The 21,011-nt window shown below is 44.0% G+C and overlaps 1 protein-coding gene across 1 annotated transcript in view; it reads right to left on the reverse strand.

The window, feature by feature from the left end:
• alx3 (ALX homeobox 3) overlaps positions 1–20,718 on the reverse strand; it is a 28,242-nt gene extending 7,524 nt beyond the window's left edge. The window contains exon 1 of the mRNA XM_078420289.1: positions 20,420–20,718. Within this exon, the coding sequence (XP_078276415.1) occupies positions 20,420–20,699 (280 nt within the window). The 5' untranslated portion in view covers positions 20,700–20,718. The remainder of the gene's footprint in view (positions 1–20,419) is intronic.
• Between the last annotated feature and the right edge of the window lie 293 nt (positions 20,719–21,011).

Genomic DNA, 21,011 nt, shown 5'->3' on the forward strand with positions numbered 1-21,011 from the left:
GTGACTATTATATGGCAGTGACAAAAAAGCAAGAGAATAACAAACAGTATTCTTGCTTTCGTCGGTTGAGGCATTAAGACAAGAATCAGAAAGTCATGTTGCAGCTTTATAAAACTTTAGTTGTGGAATTCTCTGCCACAGAAGGTAGTTGAGGCCAGTTCATTGGCTATATTTAAGAGGGAGTTAGATGTGGCCCTTGTGGCTAAAGGGATCAGAGGGTATGGAGAGAAGGCAGGTACGGGATACTGAGTTGGATGATCAGCCATGATCATATTGAATGGCGGTGCGTACAGGCTCGAAGGGCCGAATGGCCTACTCCCGCACCTATTTTCTATGTTTTCTATGTTTCTATCATCAAAGACTGACACCACCCTGGCCACGCTCTCATTTCGCTCCTACGGTACAGGAGCCAGAAAACCATGACCACCAGGTTCAAGAACAGCTTGTTACCAGCAACGATCAGGCTCTTGAAAACTGCACAACTCTAACCTCAGCAACTATGATCTATGGACCATGTCTTTGGTTGCACTACAGACTTCTGTTTTGCACTATTATGATTACCCAGGATTATGGTTATTAATTTATTGTATAATTGATTATTATATATTTTTATCTGTGTGTTAGAACATTTATGGGGCTGTTAAGCTGCAACAAGAATTTAACTGTTCCATTGCTTAAATACTCGATTTAACTCAATCACAGACAACTATTCCACGGAATTTTGAAGTGAATCAAGACAATGAGGAATGGACTTTAAATAGTATTAACACTACAGAGAGCAACAACACAAAAATTGTAAAGAACTCTGCTTTCCTGCAAAAGAAAGTCAATGTAACTTTGGTCAATGATGAATGTGAATGTACTGCAAGCTTTCAGAGGGACCTAGGCAGTATGGCTAAATAACTACAGACAAGAAAACGTCACTGATCTCAGGTCTATGCCACGCTAAAATACTGTGCCACTTTCGTACCACGCCTTGCCACAAATTCTAGCTTTGAGCATTGATATGGTAGCATTAACTCTAGCATTGAGATGAAGAGCGATAAGTAGATACAGTTGGAGTATTCTGTTCAGTTTTGGTCACCCTGCTATAGGGAAGGGTGCAGAGAAGATTTACGAGGATATTGCCAAGCCTTGGAAGTCCTGAGCTATAGGGAGAGGTTGGGCAGGCTAGGACTTTATTCCTTGGAGTGCAGGAGGCTGAGTAGTGATTTTATAAAAGTGCATAAGATCATGAGGGGAATAGATAAGGTAGGTGCACAGAGTATTTTCCCCAGAGTAGGGGAATCAAGAACCAGATGACATAGGTTTAATGTGAGAGGAGAAAGATTTAATAGGAAACTGAGGGGCAATATTTAGGTATATGAAATGAGATGTTAAAGGAGGTAGTTAAGGCAGGTACTGTAACAACAATTTAAATGACATTTGGACAGGTGCAAGGATGGGAAAGGTTTAGAGGGATACGGGCCCAATGCAGGCAAGCAAGACTAGTGTAGATGGAGCATCTTGGTCGACATGAGCAAATTGGGCCTAGGTACGGTTTCCATGTTGAATGACTCAATGCTTGATGACAAGGAAGTGCAGATACTGGTTTATTAAAGACGACACAAAGTGTTGGTGTAATTCAGTGTGTAAGGCAGCACCTCTGTTGAGTTACTCCAGCACATTGTGTCTTTTTTTAGAGAGTGGTAAGTGTAAAGTGGTAACACAAAAAGGGCACTGGGACTTTGCTGTGATGCTTCCAATTAATGATATTTAGATAGAGCTCATGAAAAGCCTACAGTATACACTGATGAGCCCAAACATTATGACCTGATGAACCAAAACATTATGACCACCTGCCTAATATGCTGTTGGTCCTCCGTGTGCAGCCCCATATGCAGCAGTGTGCGATGTACTGTGACACATTTCCCCTGGGACCACCATTACAATTTTCTGTGACTTGTGCCACAGTAGACCTTCTGTCGGTTTGGACCAGACGGGATAGCCTTCGTTGTCCTCACGTAAAGATGAGCCTTTTGCGCCTAGCACGCTGTCGCCGGTTTGTGGTTTGTCCCTCCTCGGACCACTGTCGGTAGGTACTCACCACTGCTGACCGGAAGCACCCCACAAGCAAAGAGGTCTTTCTGCAGTTGTATAGGGCCCTGGTGAGACCACATCTGGAGTATTGTGTGCAGTTTTGGTCTCCTAATTTGAGGAAGGACGTCCTTGCTATTGAGGCAGTGCAGCATAGGTTCATGAGGTTAATCCCTGGGATGGAGGGACTGTCATATGAGGAAAGATTGGAAAGACTAAGCTTGTATTCACTGGAGTTTAGAAGGATGCGAGGGGATCTTTTAGAGACGTATAAAATTATAAAAGGACTAGCTAGACAAGCTAGATGCAGGAAAAATGTTCCCAATGTTGGGGGAGCCCAGAACCAGGGGACACAGCCTAAGAATAAAGAGGAGGCCATTTAAAACTGAGGTGAGAAGAAACTTTTTCACCCAGAGAGTAGTAAATTTGTGGAATTCTCTGCCACAGAAGGCAGTGGAGGTCAATTCACTGGATGAATTTAAAAGAGAGTTAGATAGAACTCTAGGGGCTAGTGGAATCAAGGGATATGGGGTGAAGGAGAAGGCAGGCACAGGTTACTGATTGTAGATGATCAGCCATGATCACAATGAATGGTGATGCTGGCTCAAAGGGCGAGATAGCCTCCTCCTGCACTTATTTTCTATGTTTCTATGTTTCTCTATGTAAGCCTTGCCATTTCAGAGATGTTCTGACCAAGTCGTCTGGCCATAACAATTTGGGCCTTGTCAAAGTCGCTCAGGTCTTTACTCCTGCCCATTTCTCCTGCATCCAACACATCAACTTCAAGAACTGACTGTTCACTTGCTTGACAGGTGCCATTGTAACAAGATAATCAATGTTATTCACTTCACCTGTCAGTGGTCATAATGTTTTGGCTCATGCTTCTCATAACATGGCAAAAAACAAGAAGAGTCATGCACAAATTGAAAAGGAGGCAAGTTCAGTGTAACTTAGAGTTATGGAATCATAGATCGTGGAAACAGACCCTTCTGCATGTGACAAATAAAGTACCATACCATACCAATGAGTGGGTTATGTTCTGTATCTCCCTGCCTGTAAGTGGGTTATGTTCTGTATCTCCCCCCTGCCTGTAAGTGGGTTATGTTCTGTATCTCCCTGCCTGTAAGTGGGTTATGTTCTGTATCTCCCTGCCTGTAAGTGGGTTATGTTCTGTATCTCCCTGCCTGTAAGTGGGTTATGTTCTGTATCTCCCTGCCTGTAAGTGGGTTATGTTCTGTATCTCCCTGCCTGTAAGTGGGTTATGTTCTGTATCTCCCTGCCTGTAAGTGGGTTATGTTCTGTATCTCCCTGCCTGTAAGTGGGTTATGTTCGGTATCTCCCTGCCTGTAAGTGGGTTATGTTCTGTATCTCCCTGCCTGTAAGTGGGTTATGTTCTGTATCTCCCTGCCTGTAAGTGGGTTATGTTCTGTATCTCCCTGCCTGTAAGTGGGTTATGTTCTGTATCTCCCTGCCTGTAAGTGGGTTATGTTCTGTATCTCCCTGCCTGTAAGTGGGTTATGTTCTGTATCTCCCTGCCTGTAAGTGGGTTATGTTCTGTATCTCCCTGCCTGTAAGAACAGTGAAAATAGAGTTCATCAGGTCATTCAAAACAGAATAAGATGCACATTTGAGATAATGTAATTTATAGAGCCCTGGGAAAGGCAAAGGATAGGATTGGCTGGATTGGTCTACAAAATGCCAAATACACTTGATGGAACTCAACTGAGTCATAATAACAAAATCTAAACAATGCAGGAGACATTTTGTAATGTAGGCCCATGCCAATGTCCCGGCCTTTTACAGACATGGTCTGAATCAATGAAAGTCTACAGAAATGTCTTGTTTCACACGCAGTTTTAGTCGTATATTTTAGCAGTCTCTTGATTTTATTTGTCAGAAAGTTGAAGGCACCCAATGCATTGGTAGGGAAATAAAATTGTTCTCAGATTGTTAGGAGAATTAATGGTGGATGGTGCTGGGGTGGAGTGGAATAGTGGTGGGAGGAGAAGGAATGCCACTGGCCGATATCCAGGAACGTCTGTTGAAATGTGCATGCATGGATGTTAAACAGAGGTTTAGGCACATCTCAGATGTCAAATGTAAAAGGAATAGCAAATCATGAGGGAGAACAGAGATTACACAGGAGTGGGAAGGTAATTAAAACATAAAATAATGTTTGGAAACAAAAACAAAGAAAGGAAATCTTTTTGCATAACAACATTAAATTCCTCCGAACATTCTGACTTGCTGAATTCTTTTGAAGTGATGTATCATAGAAAAATATATATCTAATTTAGCTAAAGATAGACACAAAGTGCTGGAGTAACTCAGCCGGTCAGGCAGCACCTCTGGACAAAAAGGATAGGTGGCATTTCTGGTTGGGATCCTTCTTCAGACTGCAGTTCCTTGTTTCTACAATGAATTTATGTATATGAGTCTCATGACAGTAAATAAGATATGATTAGTGGACTGCAGATACTAAGAAATGCAGATGCTGGTTTACCAAAAATGACACAAAGTGTTGGAGTAACTCAACAGATCAGGCAGCATCACTGGAGAACATAGATAGGTAATGTTGGCAGCATCACTGGAGAACATGGACGGACCCTTCTTCAGGCTGATTGTGGTGAAGGGGGTAAAGCTGGAAGAATGGTGGGGACAGAACAAAGCCTGATGAGTAATAGGTTCCATGCTGACCAAGTTGGCATATTGGGCTAGAACGATTTGTGTGTATTTGGCCCATATCCATCTGAACCCTTCTGCACCACATGTCTGTCTAAATGTCTTTCAAGAGTCTTTCAACATCTTCTAAAAGTCATAACTGTATCCTTCTATATCTTCCTCTGGCAGCTCATTCCAGATAAGGACTACCCTCTGAGGAGAAAGGTTGTCCCTGAGGTCCTTCTTAAATCTCCACCCTCTCACCTGAAGCCTATGGTCTCTATTTTAGAATCCTCTATCTGGGAAAAAGACTGAGCATTCACAGATATATCCGATAAAATTGCACCACGCTTTTGAAATGTTCTTAGCATCTTTAATTGTAAATTTATATTGAATATTCTGCAGAAAATTCAATATTCAATTACCATGTTCGTCAGTGTTTACACTTAGAAGATCAGGGTTATCAAAAATTAAACAGCTTTCTTATTTTTACACCTCATTCGGCAAGTGCATTGGTTAAAATTAAGGAGAGCAAAAAGATTTATTTCCTAGCTGTAAGAACAATTAAACAATACAGATCTTTTCACATAGTCAGATAGTTGTGCTATAGAAATTATTCAGTAGAAAATAACACCTCATACACTGAAATGATTGCAAGACATACAGTAAGACTGATTGGGCCTATGTTCATATATTTTATTCATATTATTAATACATGTGACTGGTGCAATCATCCTTTTTGATTTTGAGCAGATCATTTCCATGGCTGTGGATTAAAGTCCAATCTGTTAAATTCTGATCTGTAAATACGTTTCTCTCCTGGCCATTTTATGCTCCTGTTTTAAACTAACTATTAATGTATCGCATGAAGATCATCAAAGGTAAATTGGTTGGACTGCGGATGATTATGTGGATTCATTTGAGTTTAAGATCCTTAAAGCCCAGACAGGAGAGTAAAACCTGTGACTTTGAAAGTCCAGATTTGGAGTCTTGTTGATGCACTGAGCTGGGGATTTCTAGGTCTCATTACTCCCACATCCTTTCTTTCATTCAACTTTCCTCTTTCCCACACTTCCTGTATGTGTCTCTCCACATTCTGTTTCATGTGCCCACATTTCCTCCCATCGCATCCTAGCTTTACGTGCACCATCTGTCCAGGCGTCCCTTCCATGTGCTTTTACTTTCTTTTACTTTCCATTTTTGGCCACCTTTCTTCTTTGGTTTCTTGTTTCTTTATTCTTTGTTCCATATTCCTTTCTTCTTTCATAGATACATAGACAATAGGTGCAGGATTAGGCCATTTGGCCCTTCAAGCCAGCCATTCAATATGATCATGGCTGATCACCAACAATCAGTACCCTGTTCCTGCCTTCCCCCCATTCCACAAATTCACAACTCTGAGTGAAAAAGATTTTCCTCATCTCAGTTCCAAATGGCCTACCCCTTATTCTTAAACTGTGGCCCCTGGTTCTGGATTACACCAACATCGGGAACATGCTTCCTGCATCTAGCGTGTTCAATCCCTTAATCATTTTATATGTTTCTATAAGATCCCCTCTCATCCTTCTAAATTCCAGTGAATTACAGTGTCTCTCTCTTGACTATTACTCAATTCCCAGTTTTACACACTTTGTTTTATTCACTTTTACCTGTTTTCCATCCCCTCAAGGCTAGGAGAGGTTTAAGAGGGATGTGGGCTGAATGCAGACAAATGGGACTTGATTGGAAGGGGCATTTTGGTCGCACGAGTTGTGTCTAAGGACCTGTTTTCGTGTTGTATGTCTCTGCAATTCTGATTCCATTTCATGCTGAAACTTTCTGAGCCAACAAGCCTCAGCTGAAACAAGGACTCTTACTCTGACCATCACACTCTAGGATGAATGCCAAAATCTTGGATATTGTGCAGAAGAGATTTACAATTTACAATTGAGGCACCAGTGAGAAATGACTTCAGTTAATTGAAGAGATTTAAGAACTTTGAAAAGCTTTCCTTGGATACAAAGGTTCAGGAAAGGTGCCGAGAGTCATAAATGACTGTAATTGTTTCTTTATTTATTCAGCTTAAAAGCTGGGGAACATTGATGGAAAGGAAATTAACAAAAGAACCACTGGCAAATGCAGCAGCAAATTCTTTGCACATTGCGATGTTCTCAGCGCACAAGGTGATAGCAGCAAACCCTGTATTACCTTATAGAGATGTGTAAAACCATGAGGGGAATAGGCAGGGTGAAATCACAGAGTTTTTTTCCTAGGGTAGGGGAATCAAGAACTGGAGGATGTAGGTTTAGGGTGAGAGGGTAAAGATTTAGTTGTAAACTGGGGGGAATCGTTTTCCACTCGGTAGGTGGTGGGAGGAAGCAGTTGAGGCAGGAACAATAACAATATTTAAAAGACATTTGGACGGGTACATGGGTAGGAACGGTTTAGAGGGATGTGGGCCAAAGGCGGGCAAATGGGACTAGTTTAGACGAGGCATCTTGGTTGGCTTGGACAAGTTGGGCTGAATGGCCTGCTTCATGCTGTATGACTCCATGACATATTGAGAATGTAATTGCACAAAGACTGGAAAGTGGGAAGGTTTGCATGACTTTAGGAGACGACTGGACATTGGATAAAGGCAGAAGTTGTTTAGAAGGTCTGGCACAGCCACTATGAGCTGCGCATCTTTGTGTCTCCATCTCTTTGCTGCTTCACTCCATTATTCAAAATCTGCTTCCTCTCAAATATGTTCCAATATGATGTATAAACCTGAGGAGCAAAACACGCAACTCTTCTTAAACACCCATATTCAGTAAATCACCATTCAATTCATTCTTAACAAGCATATTTTCACACAAAGGGCGGTGGGGGTATGGAACAAGCGGAGGTAGTTGAGGCTGGGACTATCCAAACATTTAAGGACAAGCTTAGATGGATATGGACCACATGCAGGCAGGTAGGACTAGTAGCTAGGACACGTTGGCTGGTGTGGGCAAGTTGGGCTGAGGGGCCTGTTTCCACACTGTATCACTCTATGACACTCTCTGACTATTTTTTTAAATCATAGAGACATGGAATCATGCAGCATGGAAATCTGTGCTGGCGATCAAATACCTATCTAGACCAAATCAATTTACCATCAATGTAGACTATGCCCTCCCATGCCATGGAATTTATCCAAGTACTTCTTAATGTAAGAGTTGGTGTCTCAACCACCCCCTCAACTATCCTCTGGGGAGTGACTTCCTCCTCAAATGTCTCCAAATCGCTCACCCCTTACATTAACCATGTGCCCTCTAGTTATAAACACCAAGGGTACCTCACCAAATGTGCCTCACTATTTGCCCTACCTTTCACTCATCATTTTGTACCCATGAATCAAATCACCTCTCAACCACCCGCACTCTCTGCTAAGAGTTTAACAAAGCTTCAAAGACAAATCCAACCCTTTAATAGTTTGAGCAGTCCCACAAAGCAATAGCAAGAAAATAATGTGTTACTATTATTTAGCCACATTGAATTGGAACATTAAAATCCCATGAAGTCGGTGCTCACTGTGATAATCTGAATCTACAAAATTGCCATTCTGTCCATTTGTTGTTTGAGAGTCGGGCGTAAGAGGCACGCGTCTGACAGATTGTAGTATCTGAGACCGTCTGGCCAAGAGAACTGAAATCAAACAGATCACGGCACCGCCAGTCTTCCCGGGCAGGGATTGAAAATCCCGGGTCCATTACACCCGGGCTGTAGGCAGGGGATGGAGGTAGGTCGGGGGCATTTCCTGCCAATGTCCTGGACAGACGACGCTGAGAACCAACAGTGATATACACTGATTGTAAAGCTGCCACACACATTATGGCGATAGGAAAGATAGTCTGAAGAAGGGTCCCGACCCGAAACATCGCCTCTCCATGTTCTCTAGTGATGCTGCCTGACCGGCTGAGTTACTCCAGCACTTTATCATAATTTTGTAAACCAGCATCTACAGTTCCTTGTGTCTGTCCACTGTTGTGCGAAGCTGGTTCAGTGAGTCAAGTTTATTTAAGGTGATGGACAGCAGGTTCGCAGTACAAAGGCCCCACGTTAGTGAACATGTCATTTCATCGTAGAATTATCCAATGCACCCTTCCAGACTTTCCGGCACAGATATTTAAACAGAACGAGAAATAAATATGAATAAATAAGAAATAAATAAATATAAATTGAAGTCATATCCAGGTCGGCAAACGTCGATGGAAGTTTTATTTGGCGAGAGAGATCCTGGCAATCGGTTAGTTCTCTTGGAGTTGAGTAGAATCTGCCTCTGTGCCGGCATTACTGTCAATGTATCCAAATGTGTGTCTCTCTTACCGCTCAAACACGGCCACCACTTTGCAGAAGAAATTAGCATTTGTCCCGGGAGGATCTTGAGATCTTGTCAATAAAATTAAAACTAAATTAAACCAAGTCTGACTCGGGTTACGTGTAGAAAACGAGTAAAACCGAGCGGGTGAGGTAGAGAAAAGAGCGCGGAAACAAAGTATCCACGACTCAGAGAAGTCGGTGCAGCGAAATTCAGCTGAAAGCTTTTTATTCACTATTGTTAGTTGATATTTTTTTGGAGATTGCATTTAATGTGGTAAACTGATTCTTTTAAAAAAAAACAGATTTCCTTTTTTTTAGCAGAAGATGTTGAGACACCTCAACGTATCTTTCAATGTGTTTCACGTGTATTTCAGTCGCTCGTTGTTCCCTCCGACTCCCACCGTGAACTACCTGTCCCAATATCTTTCACTCGTTTCGAGAGAAGGCGGATCTTGGGTTTATCATCTTCACAGATTGTGCAGCGCGGTCACTACAATACGCAGCGTAAATATGAGAGGATATTTTGTGATTTTTAAGTGCGCTATCGAGCGCATTGGTGCTCGGAATTTATCTCTTTTAACGGACAACTTAATGTTTCATTAGTTTTAAATTAACATCGGTTTTTTTTAACCGAAGATACAAGAGTCTCTTTGCTGCATTCCCAGAATAAATCTAATTAGTACATTCTGCCGTTTGCTTTGTTTGAGGGAGTGGGTGACCTGAAATTTTAGAACTGAGGATAAAATGGGAAGCGCTACAATGCTGAGAACTATATTCAGCTCTCAATCTGTTTTCCTTCGCTCTCCCGGTGACTTCAGGTGACTTGATCGTATGGAAATATGCATTGGGTTTATTTTCTGATGTGATTGGGTAACATGCGAAACAACGTTTTTCACTGTCCCACGTTCCTCGTGATAATAATAACTCTAAATCTAAAGCTAACATTTCAGCTCTGAAAATTTACCACAAATAAAACTGTACAAAATTACCATAGTCAGGGTCTCCAAATGGAAAGCGATCCAAATACATGATATATTTGTGCAGGTTATTTAAAATATCAAACCTGGGATAGATTACATTATTTGTGGTGATTGTAATCGCTTCTTTACGGTGCTCTGTAAGGACGCGGGAGATTTTATTTTTTCAAATGCGAACCTTCTTTTGGAAGTGATTTAATCACGAAGCACCGGAACCCCAGGTCCGGCGAGTCCGGGACTCGAACCTAAGACTGAACCGGCAAAGCGGGCACTGGGGGAACATCGACGGGCCAAACCCGAGCCCGGGAATGGCGAGTCCAGGACCCCGCTCCGGAGGCATCTCCCACCTCTAAAGCAGATTTTTAAATCAGAGAATAAAGGAATTTGGCTCACACTAATAAAGTATCACATGCGCTGTAAATTATTAAGAACTTCCACAGCACATCCACGGCCCAGTATTCCGGAGGCAGCCGGCTGGGCGTCTTTTATCGGACCCACGACCCAAAGGGTTCACACCAAAATAATTTACCATCTGATTTTGTACCGTTGGTGTTATTTTAAAAATAAAGTTCAATTTCCACATCTTTGTGCTTCTTTGTGTGGTATATATCCATCTATAATACCATATTGTCATACAATTGTAGAATATTTATTCCCTCACGTTGTTAAAACTAGCAGCAGTTATTCACTTAATCTGGTAAGTCAACCCAGGGTAGAATCTTCGCAGTGAATCATGCTGGCCTGGAGAGTATTGTAGAACAGAGGGATCTAATAGAAATATACAGAAACATATACACAAGGAACTGCAGATCTGGCTTATTTTTAAAAGATACAAAGTGATGAAGCAACGTAGCTCTCCTAAAGTGGCGTCGCTGAAGAAGGCGTTTGGCACGCTGGCCTTCATCAGTCAGAGCACTGAGTACAGGAATTGGGACATTGTGCTGCTGATGTACAGCGCATTCATGAGGCTGCACATGGGGTATTGTGTTCAATTTTGTTCACCCTGCGCTAGGAAAGATGTTATTAAGCTGGAAGAAGTGTAGAGAAGATATACCACAGTGTTGGTATACTGTTTTCACACAGAGAGTGGTGAATCTGTGGAATTCTTTGCCACAGAAGGTAGTTGAGGCCAGTTTATTGGCTATATTTAAGAGAGAGTTAGATGTGGCCCTTGTGGCTAAAGGGATCAGGGGGTATGGAGAGAAGGCAGGTACGGGATACTGAGTTGGATGATCAGCCATGATCATATTGAATGGCGGTGCAGGCTCGAAGGGCCGAATGGCCTACACCTGCACCTATTTTCTATGTTTCTATGTCTGCACACAGAGTCCTGAGCTACAGGGAGATGCTGGGCAGGCTGGGACTTTATTACTCAGAACGCAGGAGGATGAGGGGTGATCTTATAGAGGTGTATAAAATCCCGAGGGGAATAGACATATTGAATACACGGAGTCTTCTTCCCCAGAAAGTGAAATCAAATACTCGAGGGCATAGTTTTAAGGTGAGGGGGGAAAGATTTAATAGGAAGCTCATCAACAACTTCTTCACACAGAGGGCAGAAGGTTTATGGAACCAGCTGCCAGAGGAGGTAGTTGAGGCAGGTACTATAACAATATTTAACACACATATGGATGGGTACATGGGTAGGAAGGTTTAGAGGGATATGAGCCAAACGTGGGGAAATAACATTAGGGCATTTTCGTTGGCATGGACATGTTTGGCCAAAAGGGCTGGTTCCACACTATATTGCTCTATCACTATCCAATTTAGTGCTGCAATCCAGTATCCCCCCCCCCCTCTTTTCCCTTTGGAAAGGCTGAATTGAAAGGCATTCAGTCCATGTGACATTTCATTCTCTTCATGTCAATGGTAACCGTCAACCCCAATATACGCCTGTCCAACCTCCTGTCATCGTCATCTACACCGTTCACCTCCACCCCACTGCTGAGTTACATAATCTCACCATTCGTCAGGCAAATGAGTTCCTTTGGAATACCCCATTGAATGTAAATTTTAATGGAATCTGAACCTCATTTCCAGGCATGACCAATGAAGGAGGTTGACGTACACTGGCCCCATCCCCGAACTCTACCTCCGCTACATCGACGACTGCATTGGTGCTACCTCTTACACCCATGCAGAACTCACTGACTTTATACACTTCACCTCCAATTTCCATCCTGCTCTTAAATATACCTGGACTATCTCTGACATCTCCCTCCCGTTTCTGGACCTCACCATCTCCATCACAGGAGAAAAGCTAGTGACGGACATTTATTACAAGCCCACCGACTCGCACAGCTATCTGGACTACACTTCTTCCCACCCGGTCCCCTGCAAAAAGTCTATCCCCTACTCCCAATTCCTCCGTCTACGCCGCATCTGCGCCCGGGATGAGGTGTTTCACACTAGGGCTTCCGAGATGTCCTCGTTTTTCAGAAAACGGGGCTTCCCCTCCTCCATTATAGATGAGGCTCTCACTAGGGTCTCTTCTACATCCCGCAGCTCCGCTCTTGCTCCCCATCCCCACACTCGCAACAAGGACAGGATCCCCCTCGTTCTCACCTTCCACCCCACCAGCCAGCGGATCCAACATATTATCCACCAACATTTCCGTCACCTACAACAGGACCCCACCACTGGCCATATCTTCCCATCCCCTCCCCTCTCTGCGTTCCGCAGAGACCGTTCCCTCCGCAACTCCCTGGTCCACTCGTCCCTTCCTACCCAAACCACCCTAACCCCGGGCACTTTCCCTTGCAACCGCACGAGATGCAACACCTGTCCCTTTACCTCCCCCCTCAACTCCATCAAAGGACCCAAACATTCTTTCCAGGTGAGACAGAGGTTCACCTGCACCTCCTCCAACCTCATCTATTGCATCCGCTGCTCTAGATGTCAGCTTATCTATATCGGCGAAACCAAGCGCAGGCTCGGCGATCGCTTCGCTGAACACCTGCGCTCGGTCCGCATTAACGCAACTGATCTCCCGGTGGCCCAGCACTTTAACTCCCCCTCCCATTCCCAGTCTGACCTCTCTGTCATGGGCCTCCTCCAGTGCCATGGTGAGGCCCGCCGGAAGTTGGAGGAGCAGCACCTCATATTTCGCCTGGGCAGTTTGCGGCCCGGTGGTATGAACGTCGACTTCTCCAACTTCAGATAGCTCCTCTGTCCCTCCCTTCCCCTCCTCCTTCCCAGATCTCCCTCTATCTTCCTGTCTCCACCTATATCCTTCCTTTGTCCCACCCCCGACATCAGTCTGAAGAAGGGTCTCGACCCGAAACGTCACCCATTCCTTCTCTCCCGAGATGCTGCCTGACCTGCTGAGTTACTCCAGCATTTTGTGAATAAATCGATTTGTACCAGCATCTGCAGTTATTTTCTTATACTAAAGGAGGTTGATGAGCACTCCTGAGGGCGAGGAAGAGATATATTAATGGGATTACAGGAGGGCTGTTGGAGGAAGTCCGTGTGGAACATAAACCTGGAGTTGATGAGTTGGGTTAAGTAGCCCTATCAATGGCTGAGTTATCTTTGTCATATTTGGAGGTCATGGTATTTTATTTTGGAATAGAACACTCTAGACCTTTGAAAAAAAATCAGCTTCTTTCTGCCTAGCTCGAATTATCCCCGTGTTCTACAAACCAAACATTAACAGGATTACTTTTTTACTATCAACCCTCCCAATTCTTTGCAAAGTTTTGTGTTCAATTAGAACATATAATATAGAGCTCTACAGCGCAGGAACAGGCCCTTTGAACCAAACATAATGCCAACTAATCTCCACTGCCTGCAAATGTTCCATATCCCTCTATTCCCTGTCTAAAAGCCTCAAATACGCCACTATCACATTTGCCTCCACCACCACCCCTGGTAGCAGATTCCAGGCACCCACCACCAACTGTGTAAGAAACTTGCCCTGCACATCATCCTTAAACTTTGCCCCTCTCAAAAAACTATGCACTCTAGTCGTTGACATTTCAACCTTGTGAAAAGGGTTCTAACTGTCTACATTATTTATGTGTCACATAATTTTATATAGTTCAATCAGGACTCCCCTCAACCTCCAACATTCCAGAGAAAACAATCCAAAAAATTACATCACATTTCCATTTTTGAAGCAACCATTCTTTATAATTTAATCATTTTGCCTCAACACCATTGGGATTAGTCCTGATGTTATCTTGTTTGCCCTCCACCAAGCCTGCCCCCCTAATGGTATACTCCACCTCCTCAGAACCGCACACCTTCCACCTGCGACCTTGTGCCTTCACACACATGCACTTATCCCCCAGTCGCACGTCACATGCAGATAGATGAGACTAGGTCAGGGAGAATGGTCGGCGTGGACTGGTAGGGCCGGACAGGCCTGTTTCCATGCTGTAGTTGTTATATATATATATAGATGTGAGATCCCAAACAAGACTGAATCCTGGGTGAGGGAGTCAGCTACTGGTAGCAATGAGGCCACAGGCAGGAGGTCCAGAGGTTCTTCCCCAAGGTGGCCTGATTGTTTTTTGACAACTTACTGCCATCTCAGTAACTATATAAAAGTGGATCTAAATAGTTTTCAAAATATAATATGTGAACTTTAAAATAGCTTGAGCAACTAGAAATTAATTAGTTATTCAAGGAAGTAAGTAAAGTAAAAATTCTTCTATTTTAATCAAGGCCAATGATCCAATTAAAATAAACATGGATTCACAAGGAACTGTGGATGCTGAAATCTTGATTAAAACATAAAGTGCTGGAGTAAATCAAAGGTCAGGCAAAATCTGTGGAGTGAAATGGACAAGTGACGTTTCGGGTCAAGACTCCTCTTCAGTCTGAAACACCGTCTTTCCATTTCCCTCCACAGATGTTGCCTGCTCCATTGAGTAAAGCCAGGATTTTGTGTTTTGCATTTAAACAAATCATGGGTTATAAAGCTAACGGGTTGATGCAAAATTCTGAATGCAGTGGAAGAGTGAGATATTGAATGGGCTCAAGTTCCACATTGCAAATCATAGACACAAAAATTAAACTGAGGTTGACTTGTGAAGAGGATGTTGGGGGTTCTCTATGGAACTATTAGCTAGAAATTAACATGCTTTTGCACATCTTAGACTTTCTAACTGTTGTTCCTAGAAATAAATGGACATCAATAGATTTTCAGGTATGATTAAGGGATATAGATTTATAACAAAGACGCGGTGCAAAGACAATGGATCGCACACAAGCTGTTTAATAGTGGAGCAGACCTGAGGATTTATGTGCTGTACCTTGATCTGTTTCCTTATGTTTTATTACATGTTAGAGGTGTATTCATCGGCCCTTTTTTTATTTCAAGCCCCCTTGAAGTGAAAGTTAATGTTCTTTTACAATATTCATTTAGGAAAGTGGTGGCACAGTAGACTTTGGTTTAGAGACACGGCATGGAAACAGGCCCTCCACCCCACTAAATTCACACCAGCCACACTAGTTCTATGTTATCCTACTTTTTCATCCAATCCCAACACACTGGGGACAATTTACAAAGGCCAATTAATCTGCAAACCCGCACGTTTTTGCGATGCGGGAGGAAACCAGAACGCCCGGAGGAAATCCACATGGACACCATCCAAGGTTAGTATCTGGTGCTGTGAGGCAGCATCTCTATCAGTTCTATCAAAATTAGGAAATTCAAGAAAACAACTGATAAAGTTAATAAAGAATTCAGGAGAAACTTCTTTACTCATGCAATTAGTCTTAGAGAAATACAACATGGAAACAGGCCCTAGGGCTCACTAAGCCTATATGGACCATTATTAATTTACACGAACCCTGCACACCCTATCTTATTCTCCCATATTGCCATCAACTCTCCCCCTCCCTATCCCAGGTTGTACCACTCAACTATAGATCTGGGGCATTTTTGAATGAACACTTAACCGACCAATCTGCACGTCTTTGAGATGTGGGAGGAAGCTGGAGAACCCAGACACAAACCCAAGCATTCACTGGAGAACATTCAAATTTGTGGAATTCTCTGCCACAGAAGGCAGTGGAGGCCAATTCACTGGATGAATTTAAAAGAGAGTTAGATGGAGCTCTCGGGGATAGTGGAATTAAGGGATATGGGGAGAAGGCAGGCACAGGCTACTGATTGTAGATGATCAGTCATGATCACAATGAATGGCGGTGCTGGCTCAAAGGGCCAAATGGCCTCCTCCTGCACCTATTTTCTATGTTTCTATGTTTCCACTCAGATAGCACCCGAGGACAGGGTTGAACCTGGGTCAGTTAGCACCATGAGGCAACATTGCTGGAGGGGCTGCAGAGATATGTCAGAGGAAATGGAAAATAAATGATGGATTAGGAAGTCCTGGAGGTAGAATGAGATGAGGTAGGGCAGGAGTAGATACTTTTAAAACATAAACAAAGAGCAAATTGGATGAAGTTTCTGAAGTGTGAACAGTAATAGAACAAAATATCCCTATAATTAACGGAAATTAGCCAAAATGTTATTGTTGGAAGGAATGTTATGAGCTTGAAAATGTTTATTGTCTTCCTTTGATTAGGAATGCCTTCTTGAAACCAGACTTCATCTATCTGTCTTCCTGTTGGCTTTTATTCCAAAGAATTTCAAAATAGGAAAGTATTGTTACAATTTACAAGGGAGGAGGCCACATCTGGAATACTGTGGATAATTTTGGTTCCCTTTTATAAGAAAGGATGTACTGTTATTGGAACTGGTCAAAATAGGATTCACTAGGCTAGTTCCAAGGATGAGAGTTTTGTCCTATCTTGAGCGATTAAAGAAGATTAAAGAAGAGTCAATGAGAATGAACACTGGATCACTTAAATCACTATTAAAACACAAAGTACACCAGGATAAGCGCGCAACCAAGACAACCAAGCCCAGTGCCACAGTAGCATGCAACCTGTCTACACACAGTAATGCCGGAGCAGTCATGGTGCTTGAAGTCACACTGCCGGTCGTGAGCGGTTACAAGCCGAGAAAATTCTTACGAAATTCTTCACATCTATCGCAATAATATTCTCCGTGGCCGAAGAGGAGTGTGCGGATGGGTAAAACTTGAGACGCTGAGATACCAACAGGAACTAGCCGGGGCAGTGGAATTAGACGTGTATTTATCTTGAACAAGACATAAAATGTTGGAGGAACTCAGCGGGCCAGGCAGCATCTGTGGCGGGAATGGATCGAGACCCTACCTTGACTTGTGAAGTAAGGAATTGCAGATGCTGGTATACACCGAAGATAGACACAAAGTGCCGGAGTAACTCAGCGGGACAGACAGCATCACTGGAGAAAAAGGATGAGTGACGTTTAGGGTCGGGACCCTTCTTCAGACTAAAACTCCGACCGTGCTGGGCTTTTTAATTTAACAGGATGGAACGGCGTTCTACAGATCCCAAGTTTGAAGAAGTTTCTGCTGTAGGGAGAAGAGCGAGGAAAGGGTCATCTTCAAGTGGGAGGGAACTAGATGTGACCAAAATACTGGTTAGATATATAAACATAGAAACATAGAAAATAGGTGCAGGAGTAGGCCATTCGGCCCTTCGAGCCTGCACCGCCATTCAATATGATCATGGCTGATCATCCAGCTCAGTAGCCTGTACCTGCCTTCTCTCCATACCCCCTGATCCCTTTAGCAAAAAGGGCCACATCTAACTCCCTCTTAAATATAGCCAATGAACTGGCCTCAACTACCTTCTGTGGCAGAGAATTCCACAGACTCACCACTCTCTGTGTGAAGAAATGTTTTCTCATCTCGATCCTAAAAGACTTCCCCCTTATCCTTAAGCTGTGACCACTGGTTCTGGACTCCCCCAACATCGGGAACAATCTTCCCGCATCTAGCCTCTCCAACCCCTTAAGAATTTTATATGTTTCTATAAGATCCCCCCTCAGTCTTCTAAATTCCAGCGAGTACAAGCCCAGTCTATCCAGTCTTTCCTCATATGAAACACTTCTCTAACTGACATTAACTCTTTCCCACTCTGTATCATGCGTGTGCTCAGGGATTATCAGCGGGTACAATGTTCTCTCAAGATGCCCGGAATTTGGTCGGTGACATCTTCTTGCCCAGGGAGAACATCTTGAAAGGAAGAATTCCTCGTTTGCCCAACCATTGTCACCTAGTTAGCTGTGATATCCAAACCGGCTTGAAAACCGATTCAACACGTTGCTTTGCTCCGGAGCAACTTTGCTTTAGTTTAGTTTAGAGATACAGCGCGGAAACACGCCCTTCGGGCCACCGGGTCCTCGCCGGCCAGCGATCCCCGCACATTAACACTATCCTACACACACGAGGGACAATTTTACATTTACCAAGCCAATCAACCTATGTACGCCAATCAACCTACATACCTGTACGTCTTTGGAGAGTGGGAGGAACCCGAAGATCTCGGAGAAAACCCTCGCAGGTCACGGGGAGAACGTACAAACCGTAGTGGGGATCGGGATCGAACCCGGGTTTCCGGTAAAGTTGCTGTAAGGCTGCGTCACCATGCCGCCCAGTGCTGTGAGACTTCCTGGTCGGGCCATGTGTGTCATTGAGTCATTGAGTCATACAGCATAGAAACAGACCCTTCGGCCAAACTTGCCCACGCCGACCAACATGCCCCATCTAAACCAGTCCCACCTGCCTGTGATTGACCCATTTTTTTTTAACCTTTCCTATCCATGTACCTGTCCAAATGTCTCTTAAATGTTATTTTACCCGCCACAACTACATGCAGCTCGTTCCATACACCCATCATCCTTTGTGTGTGAACGATACCCCTCAGGTAAATCTCCCCCTCCCCCGCCTCTATTAAATCGTGCGCTGTGACTGTTCATAAGGTTTTGGTTCTAATATAAAACCGGCACCATGAACATAATCTCTGTAAAGCCAAAGTTAGCGACCACACATGGACATATGGCACCTTCCAGTTAGTGATGACCAAATTCCCAGACACTCAAACATTCGAATAAAACTCTTCCGCTCGGGAACCCAAATAAATAACCCCCGTCTCGGAAGTAAAATGCTTTTCGTTAATGGTTTAAAACTCAAATGTAAAGAAATACATTTCTACTTCTATGAAATACCCGCTTACATATGCTGTAATGCATATTCTGGCAAAGGAAAGTGAGGTCCATGAACGAGTTGGACGCACAATTTGTAAACAGTCAAAATTAACGCTGGGATCCACAGTCCTGCAAACATCATTTCCTTGTTTACATAATAGATACGGTATGTCCCACTAATAGATACGGAGATTCTTTAATAAATCCGATACTCTTACATATTAGTATTCTTTAGGGTTCGTTGGGACTGGTCTATCTAATCAGAATGACAGGTAGAGGTTGGACAGGCGATAGCTCTACTCCTTGGAGCGCAGGAGTGTAACGGTGATCTTATAGAGGTGTATAAAATCATGAGGGGAATAGATAGATAGATATCCATCAGTCTGAAGAAGGGTCTCGACCCGAAATGTCACCCATTCCTTCTCTCCTGAGATGCTGCCTGACCCGTTGAGTTACTCCAGCATTTTGTGTAATTTCCTTCGAGGGGAATAGATAGGGTGAATATTTTATTCCCAGAGTTGGGGCAAAGGTTTAAGGTGAGAGGGGCAAGATTTAATAGGGGCATGTCATTGGTTGCATTGTATGTCCCACTACTATAGAGAATATTAATTTATTCATTCTTTATTATTATATTTATCTGTGTTGTATTACTTTTATGTCCGTTAAAGTGCTGCAAGAAAGGGTTTCATTGTTCCCTTGCCGGTACATATGAGAATTAAACACTCTTGAGGGACAACGTTTCACACAGAGGATGGTGGGTGTACGGAACGAGCTGCCAGAGGAGGAATTAAGATGAGTACAGTAACTACATTTAAAAGTAATTTGGACATGTCATATTTAGTGGGAGTCGTACAGCGTGGAAACAGGCCGTTCGGCCCAACTTGGCCACGCCGGCCTACATGTCCCATCTACACCAGTCCCTCCTGTTTGGCCCAAATCCCTCTCAGCGTGTCCTATCCATGTACCTGACTAAATGTTTGTTTTAATGTTGCGATGGACCCTGGTCCTCCGGCAGCTTCTTCCATACATCCACCACCCTCTGTGTAAAAAAAGTCACCCCTCGGGTACCCATTAAATCTTCTCCCCCCTCATCGTAAACCTATGTCCTCTGCTTCTCGATTTCCCTACTCTGGGCAAAATACCCGATCTTACACGGATAGGAAAGTTTAAATGGACATGGACCAAACGCCATACGTGTTTAGACGGAGCATCTTAGTCAGCGTGTAGGGAATAGGCCGTATGGCTCTTTGAGATTGTGGACTTGCAGCGTTTGGTTTGACCAGTTACAACGGGATGACCAAGTGCTCGCTTCCCACCCGCAGACACTCACCCTCGGTACCGGAGCCCGCCTGTGCTGCCCGATGTGCGGCCGCGCCCTCATACTTGGGCGTGTTGCCCGCCGCCGGCCGGCGCTGACCGTCTCCGGACAGGTAATCTCGGGCCCCCGCTCCTCTGCAGCAGCCCCGGGCACTGGGCGCGTCCTGAAGTTTGTCCCGGGAGTGAAAGGCCACGAGGCCGGGCTCGGGGTGGGCGAGGGGCCGGCTAGAGGGGGTGCAGAATGGTGCACATAGCCGCGACTCCATCATCATCTCGCCGGGCCCCTGCCTCATCGTCCACCGTGCCCGCCCTCCCTCGCTCGCTCGCTCGCTCTCACTCTCTCTCTCTCCCCTCTCCCCCTGCACCCTGTCACTGAAATGGGCGGGTTGTTTACTAAATAACATCTTTTGGGGCAAGAGTTTTCAGATATTCGTGACATAACCGCCCAAAAATCCAATCACGTGCAGCCATCGCCGCCTCAATTAACCCTTGCGTGTCCCCGCCGTCCGAGACAGCAGCCAGATTGCAATGTCCCAATACTGGAGCCTCGAAACTGAAGGCATTTTAAAGAAGAACACTTTAATGCATTAACTATGCCGTCTCAT

This window comes from Rhinoraja longicauda, chromosome 24 (genome assembly GCF_053455715.1).
Source record: "Rhinoraja longicauda isolate Sanriku21f chromosome 24, sRhiLon1.1, whole genome shotgun sequence".
Classification (NCBI taxonomy): Eukaryota; Metazoa; Chordata; class Chondrichthyes; order Rajiformes; family Arhynchobatidae; genus Rhinoraja; species Rhinoraja longicauda.